The following is a 13,844-nucleotide window of genomic DNA, read 5'->3' on the forward strand; positions in this document are numbered from 1 at the left end:
GCTAATTTAATATCCTCTTTGTATATAATTTATTTTTGCATGTCTCATGACACATTATCTGTATGTAATATTGGCTGCATGTCTTATAGTTGTTTGTGCGCCATGTGGTTTTTGCATGTCTCATGATTGTCTTGTGGTTCTGGTGTCCTATGTATTTGTGTGTGATGTCTCACTTTGTCTGGACTGCTGAATTCCTGTCTGCACAACCATTTAATTTCGGGTACCGATAAGGTAACCTTAACTTTATTCCAATCATCCTCAAAGCCATAAAAGCCATGCTGCAAAAACACTCACCATAGTGTGGATTGTGATGCAACAGTTTATTTACATTGAAAATCTTCCACTCCTTCTTTGTCTCATTTTGTCCACCAAACATTGTATGCTGTGCATGAATGCACAAAGGTGAGATTTGTTGATGTTATTGACTTGTTGGCGTGCTAATCAGGCATATTTGGTCACTGCATGACTGCAAGCTAATCCATGCTAACATGCTATTTACGCTGGTTGCATGTACATATTGCATCATTATGCCACATTTGTAGGTATATTTGAGCTAATTTAATATCCTCTTTGTATATAATTTATTTTTGCATGTCTCATGACACATTATCTGTATGTAATATTGGCTGCATATCTTATAGTTGTTTGTGCGCCATGTGGTTTTTGCATGTCTCATGATTGTCTTGTGGTTCTGGTGTCCTATGTATTTGTGTGTGATGTCTCACTTTGTCTGGACTGCTGAATTCCTGTCTGCACAACCATTTAATTTCGGGTACCGATAAGGTAACCTTAACTTTATTCCAATCATCCTCAAAGCCATAAAAGCCATGCTGCAAAAACACTCACCATAGTGTGGATTGTGACGCAACAGTTTGTTTACATTGAAAATCTTCCACTCCTTCTTTGTCTCATTTTGTCCACCAAACATTTTATGCTGTGCGTGAATGCACAAAGGTGAGATTTGTTGATGTTATTGACTTGTTGGCGTGCTAATCAGGCATATTTGGTCACTGCATGACTGCAAGCTAATCCATGCTAACATGCTATTTACGCTGGTTGCATGTACATATTGCATCATTATGCCACATTTGTAGGTATATTTGAGCTAATTTAATATCCTCTTTGTATATAATTTATTTTTGCATGTCTCATGACACATTATCTGTATGTAATATTGGCTGCATGTCTTATAGTTGTTTGTGCGCCATGTGGTTTTTGCATGTCTCATGATTGTCTTGTGGTTCTGGTGTCCTATGTATTTGTGTGTGATGTCTCACTTTGTCTGGACTGCTGAATTCCTGTCTGCACAACCATTTAAATTTGGGTACCAATAAGGTAACCTTAACTTTATTCTAATCATCCTCAAAGCCATAAATGCCATGCTGCAAAAACACTCACCATAGTGTGGACTGTGATGCAACAGTAAAATAGTCCACTCCTTCTTTGTCTCATTTTGTCCATCAAACGTTTTGTGCTGTACGTGAATGCACAAAGGTGAGCTTACATTGTAATGCATACATTACAGGTAATTCAATGATAAGTATTCATTCAAGGAACACGTGTGCAGTAGACCGTGAGATCCTTGAAAGTTTCCACTTGTGGACAGTAGCTCACCTCTGACTAAAAGAGGGCACTCCACTCCTTCTTTTCAGGTTGAGGTCCATGGACTCAGATATGGAGGTGCTGACACTTGACTGCAAAAATGCGCAAGTGACATTTGAAGATCAAAACCAACTGCGTAATCTACTGAAAGCAGAGACTATTACTGTGACCACAAAAACAGATCACCCCTCAGCAGTCGAGTTAGTAAGTCGCTCCATAAAGGTGAACAAAATGAGTGCCAAAGAGCAGCCTTGGCGGAGACCCCTCAATGTGAACTAATCCGACTTAGAGTCGGCAATGCAGACCAAATTCCCATTGTCCCGGATCCGGCAAAGGAAAACATGGTCAATTGTCCGTCTTTATCATGAGGGGCCTTTGAGTCCTACTTTGTCTGGTCCCTCACATTGGCCCTGGGTGATCCTACTGAAAAACTTAAAAACTGAGCTTTTAGAATCATTGGGACACACATTTAAACAACAACAAGCGGTTATGTTAAATATTTTTTTACTAACTGTAATGTGGTGACAGAGGTTTTCCTAGAATTTAGGAATCCCCAGAGACCAGGCAAAACCTTTTGAACAATTTGTCATTCCGCAGTATATGGAATTGTAACAAGTCTAGTTTACTGCAAAAATGTAATAGAAAAAACAAGGACAACATGTCTGTCATTCTCAGCTTGTTGGCAGCTTCAGTTGCCTAGTGACAGATGTCTTTTTGCACATTGTAAATAGTTCACGTCTCTCAAGGGTATTATACACCAGTGATTCTGGGAAATCTATGCAGTCTTGTTTTTGAATACGACTGCTATATAAAAACTGGAAACCTGGGTGAGACACTGCTTTAGATATTTGGCTCATCCTAAAAATGCCTGCTGAAAATCTTAAAACAGCATAAAACTAATGGATTTCTCGGGTCAACTGATTTTCTATAATGGGGTGTTACAAGAGCGGTCATTAATGGCCAAGGTGTGGAACAAACTACCGGAAAGAGTGTCTTTTGTTAATGTCAAGCAGTTTCTTTGCCCTGTTCTAATACAGATTATGGCGTTTCTTTACTTAACTGACACTGACAGTACAGTAAGTTACATATTTATCCTCCTGTACTGTAAGGGCCTGAGCTACTGAGATCCAAAAACCATAAAACGTTAATAACTTAAAAACCGTAACGGCACTAACAAAAGTAGTGCTAATGATTGGGACAATGTAGAGGAGAGCGGAACTCTCTAATAACTAAAGTTCCTTGGGTGAATAATAAAAACTCACTACACCGGTATGTTTTAGCGCTTTCATGGCGAGTTTACTGACAGATGTAAGAACTTTACAATACTTTGTATTAGAAATGGCAACAGCGGAGGATGAATGTCCCATAACAAGAAGATAGAGAAAAAGAAGAAGCTTATCAACTACGGTGTCGCCACGGACTACAAAAGCGGACGCGTGCAATTTATCAGGATTTATGCAGATCCCAAATACAGATCAGCAGGTACCAGAAGGTAAGAAAAGTTTATTTTGCATAATATTGCGAAACAAAACGCCAGATAATATGTCTTACCTTATACACACATAATAATACTTGTATGTTTAATGCGGCGACCATCAAGCGGTGTGGCTTCATAGCTTACCAAAGTCGTACTAAAACATTTTGGTAGATTTTTGAGCGCCGTGTGTAATGTTCTATATTTTCAATGGAACATATAAAATGTTGGTGTTGTTTACTTGAGTCATATTGCCATCATAGTGCAGTCTACACATATCTCTTATGTTTGACTGCTATCTACTGGTCACACTTATCATTACACCATGTACCAAGTAAAATTGCTTCAAGGTCGGTAAGCAGAACCGGAATTATTCCGTACATTAGGCGCACTGGGTTATAAGGCGCTCTGTCGAGTTTTGAGGGGAAAAAAATGATTTTAAGTGCGCCTTAAAGTCCGGAAAATACGGTAACTTAAAAACCGCAACGGCGCAAACGAAAATCTTTTCAGAATTCACAAAAAAATTATATACAATAAAAAATTATATTACTGACTAAACCAGTGTTTTTCAACCTTTTTTGAGCCAAGGCACATTTTTTTCATTAAAAAAATACGGAGGCACACCACCAGCAGAAAAGGTTAAACAATGAAACTCCACCAGGTTGTCGTGCCTTATTTTGAGTTTGTTGTTGTTTCCTGTCTTGCACTGTTATTTTGGTGACCCTTCCTGTTTTGTTGGTGTTCTCCTGTAGCAGCTTCACGCCTTCCTTTGAGTGCTATTGCCCGCACCTGCTTTGTTTTCGCAATCAAGACTATTTAAGTTGTGCGTACGCTATCCTTCTTTGTGGGGACATTGTTGATTGTCATGTCATGTACGGGATGTGCTTTGTGGACGTCGTCTTTGCTCCACACGCTGTAAGTTTTTGCTGTCGTCCAGCATTCTGTGTTTGTTGACTTTGTAGCCAGTTCAGTTTTACTTTTGTTTTACATAGCCATTCCTATGCTTCAATGCCTTTTCCTAGCGGGACTTGCCTTGTTATTTTTTGGTTTAAGCGTTACATACAGTACCTTTTTACCTGCACGCTGTCTCCCGCTGTGCTCTGCATATTGGGATCACGACAAACCATCCTCGACGCGTTCCAACTTCTACAAAGCAATGAACTACCTGCTGCCACCTACTGGTATGGAGTATTACAAGATTACTCTGCCAAGCTTTACACGGCACAGGCACTAGACAACGGCACATTATTATGATTATTGATTTGCAAAAAATATTTTTTGGACCAATTAGGTAAAGTTGCATAATTTCCCACGGCACACTAGTGTGCCACGGCACAGTGGTTGAAAATCACTGGACTAAACGATATGTCTAATATTTATATTTTTGACAAGTCATACATGTTGACATAAATTCACATGTGTTGCATGAAATGTTATTAGTGCCTTGCTATATGCCTTGGCCTTAGGTTTGATTCTCTAAGGCTATTATTTGCATACTCATGTTTAAGATCCCTCAGCAGAACAACCGACAGAACCAGTTCTTAAGCATTGCACGCTATCATAAATTAGGTTTGATGCTAGTCAAATGTGGGTAGAAGATTTGATGAGAGGTTGATAATGTAAGCGCTTGCAAAAGATGGTGCAAAATTAACATATTCTTAATTACCATTCATTTAATGATTGAAGATTATCATCAGGAGTTGGCAACATATTTGAAAGAAGCTGTGAGATTTAACACACGGCTCATTTTAAAGTTGAAAGCTGAACGTATGTTGAGTACAAATGACCAAAATTGAGGCGGCGTATTGATCTCGAGCAACATAATAATTGTTGAACAGAAGAGATTTCAGATGAATGCAATTTGTGACCTGTGGCCAATAGCGCTTTATATCTTGCACTTCTCTTATGGTCATGAACTGGGAGAGCATTTTCTTTTCGCATTCATTTTATCAGCCTTATTAACTGCAAGTAATAAGGAAAGTTAAAAAAAATAATAAAAAAAACACCAAAGCTCAGCCTCTTGAGAAATCTATTGCTGCCAGCGCATTCTAGTCCTAACAATCACAGTATCTACTATTTCTTAAGTCTATGTTTTTATCTACAAGTTGATGAAATATTACTAACACTAGTTTGATTATAATATAAGCTAAAAAATCTATATTTTTTAGTGCTCTTCTGTTTATTTACACAAATATGTGTATATTTGTTGTTGTTGTATATATTGTTACATGATTAGTATTGATTACTGTATTTTCCAGAGACCATAGGGCGCACCGGATGAATGGTCTATTTTCGATATTTTTTCACATATAAGGCGTAAAACATTATAGGGCGCATTAAAGGAGTCATTTTTATTATTTTTTTTCTCAATTTAAAACACTTCTTTGTGGTCTACATAACATGTAATGGTGGTTTGTTGGTCAAAATGTTGCAAAGAATATGTTCTTCCAGCCGCTTTCTGACAGTTGCTTCAGGATGCGCCGTTTTGTGGGCGGTCTTATTTACGTGGCTCACCTTCGACAGCGTCTTCTCCCCGTCATCTTTGTTGTAGCGGTGTAGCGTGCAAGGACGGGAGTGGAAGAAGTGTCAAAAGATGGAGCTAACTATTTTAATGACATTCAGATTTTACTTCAATCAATAACGGAGCAGCATCTTCTCATCCGCCGGAAATGTGTCCCGTGAAAAAACGTCTAACCGTAACTCTCTAATAACTAATGTTACTTGGGTGAATAATGTGAACTCACTACACCGGTATGTTTTAGCGCTTTCATGGCAGATATAAATAAGAACTTTACACTACTTTATATTAGAAATGGCAACAGTGGAGGATTAATGTCCCATAACAAAACGATCGAGAAAAAGAAGAAGCTTATCGACTACGGACTACTAAGGCGGATCCGCGAAAATTTTCAGGACTAATGCAGATCCCAAATACAGATCAGCAGGTACCAGAAGATAAGGAAAGTTTCTTTTGCATAATATTGCGAAACAAAACGCCAGATAATATGTCTTACCTTATACACACACCATAATAATACTCGTATGTTGAAGCACAGTACAATCCATCAAGTGGTGCGGCTTCATAGCTTACCTATGTCATGATCCGTCACCCGGGTCATGGCATGATTTGGGTTTGTTAGTTTTTCTGTTTTTGTCTGTTTCCTAGGTGCACCCTCTTTCCCTGTTTTCTGTTGGCTTCCATGGGCACTGATTCTCCTAACCTGTCTTAGTTTTGCAATTAGTGTTCCCACCAGGTGTTTTGGTTAATCACTCCCCTTTATAGTTTCCTGTCACCCAGCATTAGTTGCTGGGTCAATGTTTGCGATAGGCAACAGTTACGTTCTCCTGGTTTTTCTCCTCGCTCTAGTGATTTTTGTACAGACTACCTTTCCTCGTTTTTTCCCCCTTGGTGAGATTTTGGTTTTGTTTGGCTCCACGCTTGCTAGCGTCCTCAGTTTTGTATTTTTGTCCTGCGTTTAATTTATTAAAAACCTTAATCTTACCTGCACGCTACTCCTGCTTGTCTTCTGCCTTGGAAGGAACGCTACCAGCGCAGCAATGCGCCCCCCGAGACGTAACAACCAAAGTCGTACTAAAACATTTTGATAGATTTTTGAGCGCCGTGTGTAATGTTCTATATTTTCAATGGAACATATAAAATGTTGGTGTTGTTTACTTGAGTCATATTGCAATCTACACATACCTCTTGTGTGTGACTGCCAACTACTGGTCACACTTATCATTTCACCATGTACCAAATAAAATAGCTTCGAGGTCGGTAGGCAAAACCAGAATTATGCCGTACATTAGGCGCAATGGGGTATAAGGCGCACTGTCAAGTTTTGAGGAAAAAATATATGATTTAAAGTGCGCCTTATAGTCCGGAAAATACGGTAGTTATTTTTGCGCAATTGCCTGTATTTTGCTCAAACAGTTACCGTATTTTCCGCACTATAAGGCGCATGTAAAAACCTCCAATTTTCTCAAAATCTGACAGTGCGCCTTTTAATCCGGTGCGCCTTATATATGGACCAATATTGAGCCACAGCAGGTCTCGCAACTACAGGATCAGTGTTTCCCATAAACTGCCAAGATACCTGTGGCGGTGGGGACGTGGCTATGGGCGTGGTCACCATGACATCATTGAGTAATTTGCATAATTTACTGCAATGATATGATTTTCTCTAAAAAGGCTCAAAAAATGTATACTTACTAATTAATAATAACAGTTTTGTTTTAAACGTCCATCCATCCATCCATTTTACAATATAATTACAACACTTTATGTACATATTTATATACAGATTTGAACAATAAGTTATTCACTGAAATATATTTATTAATTGTGGTTCTTACAAAAAATATATCTTATAAAATATAAAAGCTAAAATGTCTCTTAAAGCTCTGCCCCTTTAATTAGTGCATACTAAATAATGTAACTTTAGCCTACTACTACAACCATATTATTTACCAGCAACATAAAGTGAAACAGAGGCAGAGGTGTCCTGCCACAGTCAGTAACAAATAAACAGAAAACAGTAGTGGTCAAATACAAATAAGGCAACAAGAGAAGTATCCTACACTTCTCTTTTGTAAAGTAAATCTGAACAGCCTATATGGGCATCTACATCAACTATATGATTTGCCTGAGAAGCTGGACAGGACAAAAAAAAAAACACAAAAAAAAAATTATTTGTGGCGGACGTAATTCTTTCGTGGCGGGCCGCCACAAATAAATGAATGTGTGGGAAACACTGAGGATGCATAAAGTAACCCCAGCCTCTACTGTAGCGTCTATTCTATGCGCCTTATAATGCGGTGCGCCTTATAATGCGGTGCGCCTTATATATGAACAACGTTTTAAAATAGGCCATTCATTGAAGGTGCGCCTTATAATCCTGTGCGTTTATAGTGCGGAAAATACGGTAATTGTGTAATTAAAAAGGAGAAAATATAACATAATTTGAATAGAATGATTATAATTTTAAAATATATATTTTTTGTTTGCTTAAAATCGTCATGTGTTGAGGCGTGGCGCGGTTGGGAGAGTGGCCGTGCCAGCAATCCGAGGGGTTCCTGGTTCGATCCCCAGCTTCTACCAACCAAGTCACGTCCGTTGTGTCCTTGAGCAAGACACTTCACCCTTGCTCCTGATGGTTCGTGGTTAGGGCCTTGCGTGGCAGCTCCCGCAATCAGTGTGTGAATGTGTGTGTGAATGGGTGTATGTGGAAATAGTGTCAAAGCGCTTTGAGTACCTTGAAGGTAGAAAAGCGCTATACAAGTATAACCCATTTATAATCCATTTACTTGGTCCTGTATTTACAGTACTTGGAATTGGATCGATACTAAATTTGCATCATCCATCCACACAGTGTTCACTTGCTGGGTTTAGCTGAGTCAACAAATCGAGTTTCTAAGCTTTACTTTACAACACTAATTGTGTTCTTTCTTTCGCAGGGGCACATTTAAAGAAGTGCATTGGAGTGGACGACGGCTTTTATTCTCAGTCTCCCAGCTCTCATACGTCATCCGATTTTTTTTAATCATACCCCCAACCAAATTCTCCTTGATTTGCACCTTCTAATGCTTCTTGCTGGCCCTTTCTAAGCTACTGAAGCCATGGCTGTGCCCTCAGCTCATGAGTTTCACTGGCAGAGCTTGGCACGACTGCCCAACGGCCGTGTCTATCACACTCTGACCGAGGTTGGGGGGCAGATGTACATGCTGGGGGGCTGTGATGCTTCAGGGAGGCCCTGCCCTAATGTGGAACTGTACTCCCCTGAGGTACAAAACAAACACAGCTTGTAAAAGTAGCTCAAAGAGCGGTCAACGTTTTGTTATATGTCTGTAGGGGGACCGATGGATAAGCCTGCCCTCTATGCCCACTCCACGGGCTGGAGCTGCCGTGGCAGCACTTGGAAAACAGATCTTAGTCGTTGGAGGAGTGGGGGAGGACCAGAGTCCATTGAAGATGGTGGAAATATATAACACAGAAGAAGGAAGGTGGAGAAAGAGGAGTTCCCTGAGGGAGGCTCTGATGGGTGTGTCCATCACTATGAAAGGTATGGCTCTCAAAACAAACAAACCTTTTCGGTGAACTTGTTAGCACATTATGGGCCTGATCTACTAAAACACAAATAACAATTTCTCAGGGGAGTGTGCAAACTATAAAATTGCATGTACTATCATTGGGCGTGTTGAGTGTGATCTACAAAAACGGCGTGTGCAATTGATAACAAGTTCAAAAGTGGGGCAAAACGTTACATTTAAATGAGGATTTTTCATGTACTGGTTGTGCCCATGGAAACACTCAATTCCCTCCATCTTCATGGTATCATGCTCTCCAAGTTGTGCTGTATTATATAATATGAACTACCTTTTCTGCAATATAGACAACAAACTATTTTTTGCATGCTGAATGTGCACTTTGGAAGTGTTGAGATGGTGCGCCTATTATGATCCACACGCAAGAAAATGCATATTGCTGGATTTTTTTTTTTATATATAAAAAATATATTAAAATATTATATTTTCTATATTAAAAAACGAAAGCCATCAAAAAAAGACACCATAACAAATCCATAGAGTTTTTTTAGTCAGCCCCTTAAGTAGAGATGTCCGATAATGGCTTTTTTGCCGATATCCGATTTTTCCGATATTGTCCAACTCTTAATTACCGATTCCTACATCAACCAATATACAGTCGTGGAATTAACACATTATTATGCCTAATTTTGTTGTGATGCCCCGCTGGATGCATTAAACAATGTAACAAGGTTTTTCAAAATAAATCAACTCAAGTTATGGGAAAAAATGCCAACATGGCACTGCCATATTTATTATTGAAGTCACAAAGTGCATAATTTTTTTTAACATGCCTCAAAACAGCAGCTTGGAATTTGGGACATGCTCTCCCTGAGAGAGCATGAGGAGGTTGAGGTGGGTGGGGTTGGGGGTGGGGGAGGGCGGGGTAGGGTGTAGCGGGGGGTGTATATTGTAGCGTCCTGGAAGAGTTAGTGCTGCAAGGGGTTCTGGGTATTTGTTCTGTTGTGTTTTATGTTGTGTTACGGTGCGGATGTTCTCCCGAAATGTGTTTGTCATTCTTGTTTGGTGTGGGTTCACAGTGTGGCGCATATTTGTAACTGTGTTAAAGTTCTTTATACGGCCACCCTCAGTGTGACCTGTATGGCTGTTGACCAAGTATGGATGGCATTCACTTGTGTGTGTGAAAAGCCGTAGATATTATGTGACTGGGCCGGCACGCAAAGGCAGTGCTTTTAAGGTTTATTGGCGCTCTGTACTTCTCCCTACGTCCGTGTACACAGCGGCGTTTTAAAATGTCATAAATTTTAGTTTTTGAAACCGATACCGATAATTTTGTAACCGATACTGATAATTTCCGATATTACATTTTAAAGCATTTATTGGACGATAACGTCGGCAGTCCGATATTATTGGACATCCCTACCCTTAAGTCATTTAAATAATAATAATAATAATAGATTTTATTTGTAAAAAGCTCTTTACGTTGAGCAAACAACCTCAAAGTGCCACAACTCAACATTTAGCAGCTTAAGAATTATGAAATGATATTGCTGAATATAGGATATGTCTGATATTTTTGTTTTTGACAATACAAATGTGTTGACATGCGCACAGACGGAATATATTCTCTTTCAATCATCGAGCCCAGGGATTCTCAAACTGTGGTACGTGGGTTCCATCTAGTGGTACGCCAAAGAATCACTTGATTAAAGCACAGTTTTGTATTTTCCTCTATTTAAACACAGTGTTACTCTTCAAACTGTGTGTAATGTTACAGTGGCCAAAAATACCAGATATACTTGCTAAATTAAACCTCTGTTTTTTATGACTACTTGGGCCTACTGCGCAACTGTATTTTAATGTTGGTCATTAGAGTGGTACGTGAAGAGACTAGTTTTCATTAAGGTTTAGCCTACATGATCGCCTCCTTTTTTTTCTTAACTGTCAGTTTGCACGTACTAAATTTGTGGTAACATCCAAAACTAATGTAAAATATCAAACAACAGAAGAATAAGTGATTATTACATTTTAACAGAAGTGTAGATAGAAGATGTTGTAACGGAAAATAAGCACATATTAACAAGAAGATTAATAATTATTTTTTACAGCTTGTCCCTCATAATTTTGACAAAATAATAGGTAGATAAATGACACAATATGTTACTGCATACATCAGCAGACAAATTAGTAGCCTTTGTTTGTTTACTTACTACTAAACGACAAGTTGTCTAGTAGGTTCACTATTTTATTTAAGAACAAAATTGTTCTTAGATTGCAATAAGAAACATATGTTTAATGTACCGTAAGATTTGTTGGTAAAATAAAGCCAATAATGCCATTTTTTGTGGTGCCCTTTATTTAGAAAAGTACGGAGCCCCTAAAGGGACATGGGGGAAAAAAAACAATTTTATTATTTTTTTAAATGTATTTATTTTTTTAGACATGTATCTCGTGCGCACAAGAAACTTTTTATAAAGTTATAAAAAATAAAAATACATTTTTTTTAAATATTTTAAATTTTTTAAAATTTTTTTTAGACATGTATCTCGTGCGCAAGAGAAACTATCTCGTGCGCACGAGATACATGTCTAAAAAAATAAAATAAAAAATATATATATAAAAAAAAATTTTTTTTATAGCTTTATAAAAAGTTTCCCGTGCGCACGAGAAACTATCTCGTGCGCACGAGAAACTATCTCGTGCGCACGAGATACATGTCTAAAAAAATAAATCAATCAATCAATAAAAAATTTGTAAAAAAAAAAAATGTCCCCCATGTCCCTTTAGGGGTCCTGTAGAAAAGTATCGAAAGGTATCGAAAAACACTTTGGTACCAAAATATTGGTATCGGGACAACCCTAGTTTTAATACACACAAACTTTTACTACAGGCCCTTTTTATGCAAAAATGTGTATATATGTAGTCTCAAGTTACCATACTAGAGCTTAGCTCAGAGTGGCACAGGTGATAAAGATGCTCTAGTCTAGATCCCCGTGACCCAAAACAGGACAAGTCGTACAGAAAACTGATCAATTGTTTTTGTAAGCTCTGCATTTTTTGATCCCAGTCTACAATCCTTCGCACAAGAGGTGATAATGCATTCTTATTTTCTATAACACGTGTGCTATTTAGGGTCACACGGAAGCTTCTATATCCCAGCTGACCTTAGGTGAGAGGTAAGGTAGACCGGGGACTGATTACCAGCCAGTCACAGGGCTGGCGGAAACAAACCGTGGCCAGGTTTAATGTGCCTAATTTGATGGCTAAATTAAACACACTGAAGTGTGTAAAAAAACGGTGGGCAGAGTGGAGTGGTTTGCTGTTGAGGTATTTTTGATGCCATCAGGATGTTGGCTGTGGCGTGAAGGACTACTTCTGAAAAGAAAAGACAATTTCCATATACATATTGTATTATCGCCACCAACCAATTTTTCCCCCTGGCCGTTTGCGGTACACACCGTCAAATGACTTCCAATTTTGTGTGTGTTTGTGTGCGTATGCAGATGGTCGTGCTCTGGCTGTGGGCGGAATGGGTGCTGACCTGCTCTCTCGTAACATCCTTCAACAGTATGACTTTCGAAAAGACGTGTGGGCTCTGCTTCCTCCCATGCCGACCCCACGCTACGATGCCAACGCACATTTACTGGACAACAAGCTCTATGTAGCAGGTATCATCCACTGCAAATAAGTCACTCTCCACGCAAAGAGAGGTGTACAAAAATACCGAGGACTGAAATTGATTGTACGTGGTGCGTTCTGTGTGGCTTTTACATGTGCATATTCCCTTCATTTACCGTATTTTTCGGACTATAAGGCACACTTAAAATCCTTTAATTTTCTCAAAACTCGACAGTGCGCCTTATAACCCGGTGCGCCTAATGTAGGGAATCATTTTGGTTGTGCTTACCGACCTCGAAGCTATTTTATTTGGTACATGGTGAAATTATAAGTATGACCAGTAGATGGCAGTCACACATAAGACTTACCGTATTTCCTTGAATTGCCGCCGGGAATATAGTATGCGCATGCCTAGAATTACTGCCGGGTCAACCTCGTTTCGCAAAATAATTAGCGCATGCTTGGCATTACCGACGGCTCAGGATTAACGCCGGATCAAACTCGTTTCGCAAAATATTACTTTTATTAGCGCATGTCTGGAATTTTCGCTGGGTCAAACTCGTTTCGCAAAATAATTAGCATATGCCTAGAACTTCCGCCGGGTGAAACTCGTTCTGTCACGAGTGACACTTCACCTGTCCTCATTTTCAAAATGGAGGAGGCTGATTTCAATAGTTTGAAATCGCATAAAGGCAAAAAGATTAAGAGCTATTCAGTAGGATTTAAGGTCCAAGCTATTGATTATGCTAAAAAGAACAGTAAGCAGCTATGTTTTATTAATATACCGTATCTGCGTGTGTCAAATATGAGTCATTAAATGACTCCCGCCTCCTGGTGGTAGAGGGCGCTAGTGATCCTTCTTGCGACTACCGGTACTCGGCTTCAAAAGAAGTGACAACAAGCAGCAACAGATCGTTTATTTTTTCCTCTCGCCTGAACTTTTAACATGGAGGATTACCTATCTAAAATAAAACAGTTTTCTAAACTGGACTTTCAATCGAAGCAGGAGGTAATAATTAAAGGAATATCTCCATCGAGAAAGAGAGACCTTTAAAACTGAAGAAAGATAAGGAAGACTTCTATAAACAAGTTATCGATGCGTTTG

At 39.0% G+C, this 13,844-nt stretch overlaps 1 protein-coding gene across 1 annotated transcript in view; it reads left to right on the forward strand.

Annotated features, from left to right (window-relative positions):
• klhdc8a (kelch domain containing 8A) overlaps window positions 1-13,844 on the forward strand; it is a 76,194-nt gene that overhangs the window by 24,507 nt on the left and 37,843 nt on the right. Inside the window, exons 2-4 of the mRNA XM_062045281.1 lie at window positions 8,534-8,860; window positions 8,928-9,138; window positions 12,625-12,789. Of these exons, the coding sequence (XP_061901265.1) occupies window positions 8,696-8,860; window positions 8,928-9,138; window positions 12,625-12,789 (541 nt within the window). The 5' untranslated portion in view covers window positions 8,534-8,695. The remainder of the gene's footprint in view (window positions 1-8,533; window positions 8,861-8,927; window positions 9,139-12,624; window positions 12,790-13,844) is intronic.

Source organism: Entelurus aequoreus, linkage group LG01, assembly GCF_033978785.1.
Source record: "Entelurus aequoreus isolate RoL-2023_Sb linkage group LG01, RoL_Eaeq_v1.1, whole genome shotgun sequence".
In the NCBI taxonomy this organism is placed as follows: domain Eukaryota; kingdom Metazoa; phylum Chordata; class Actinopteri; order Syngnathiformes; family Syngnathidae; genus Entelurus; species Entelurus aequoreus.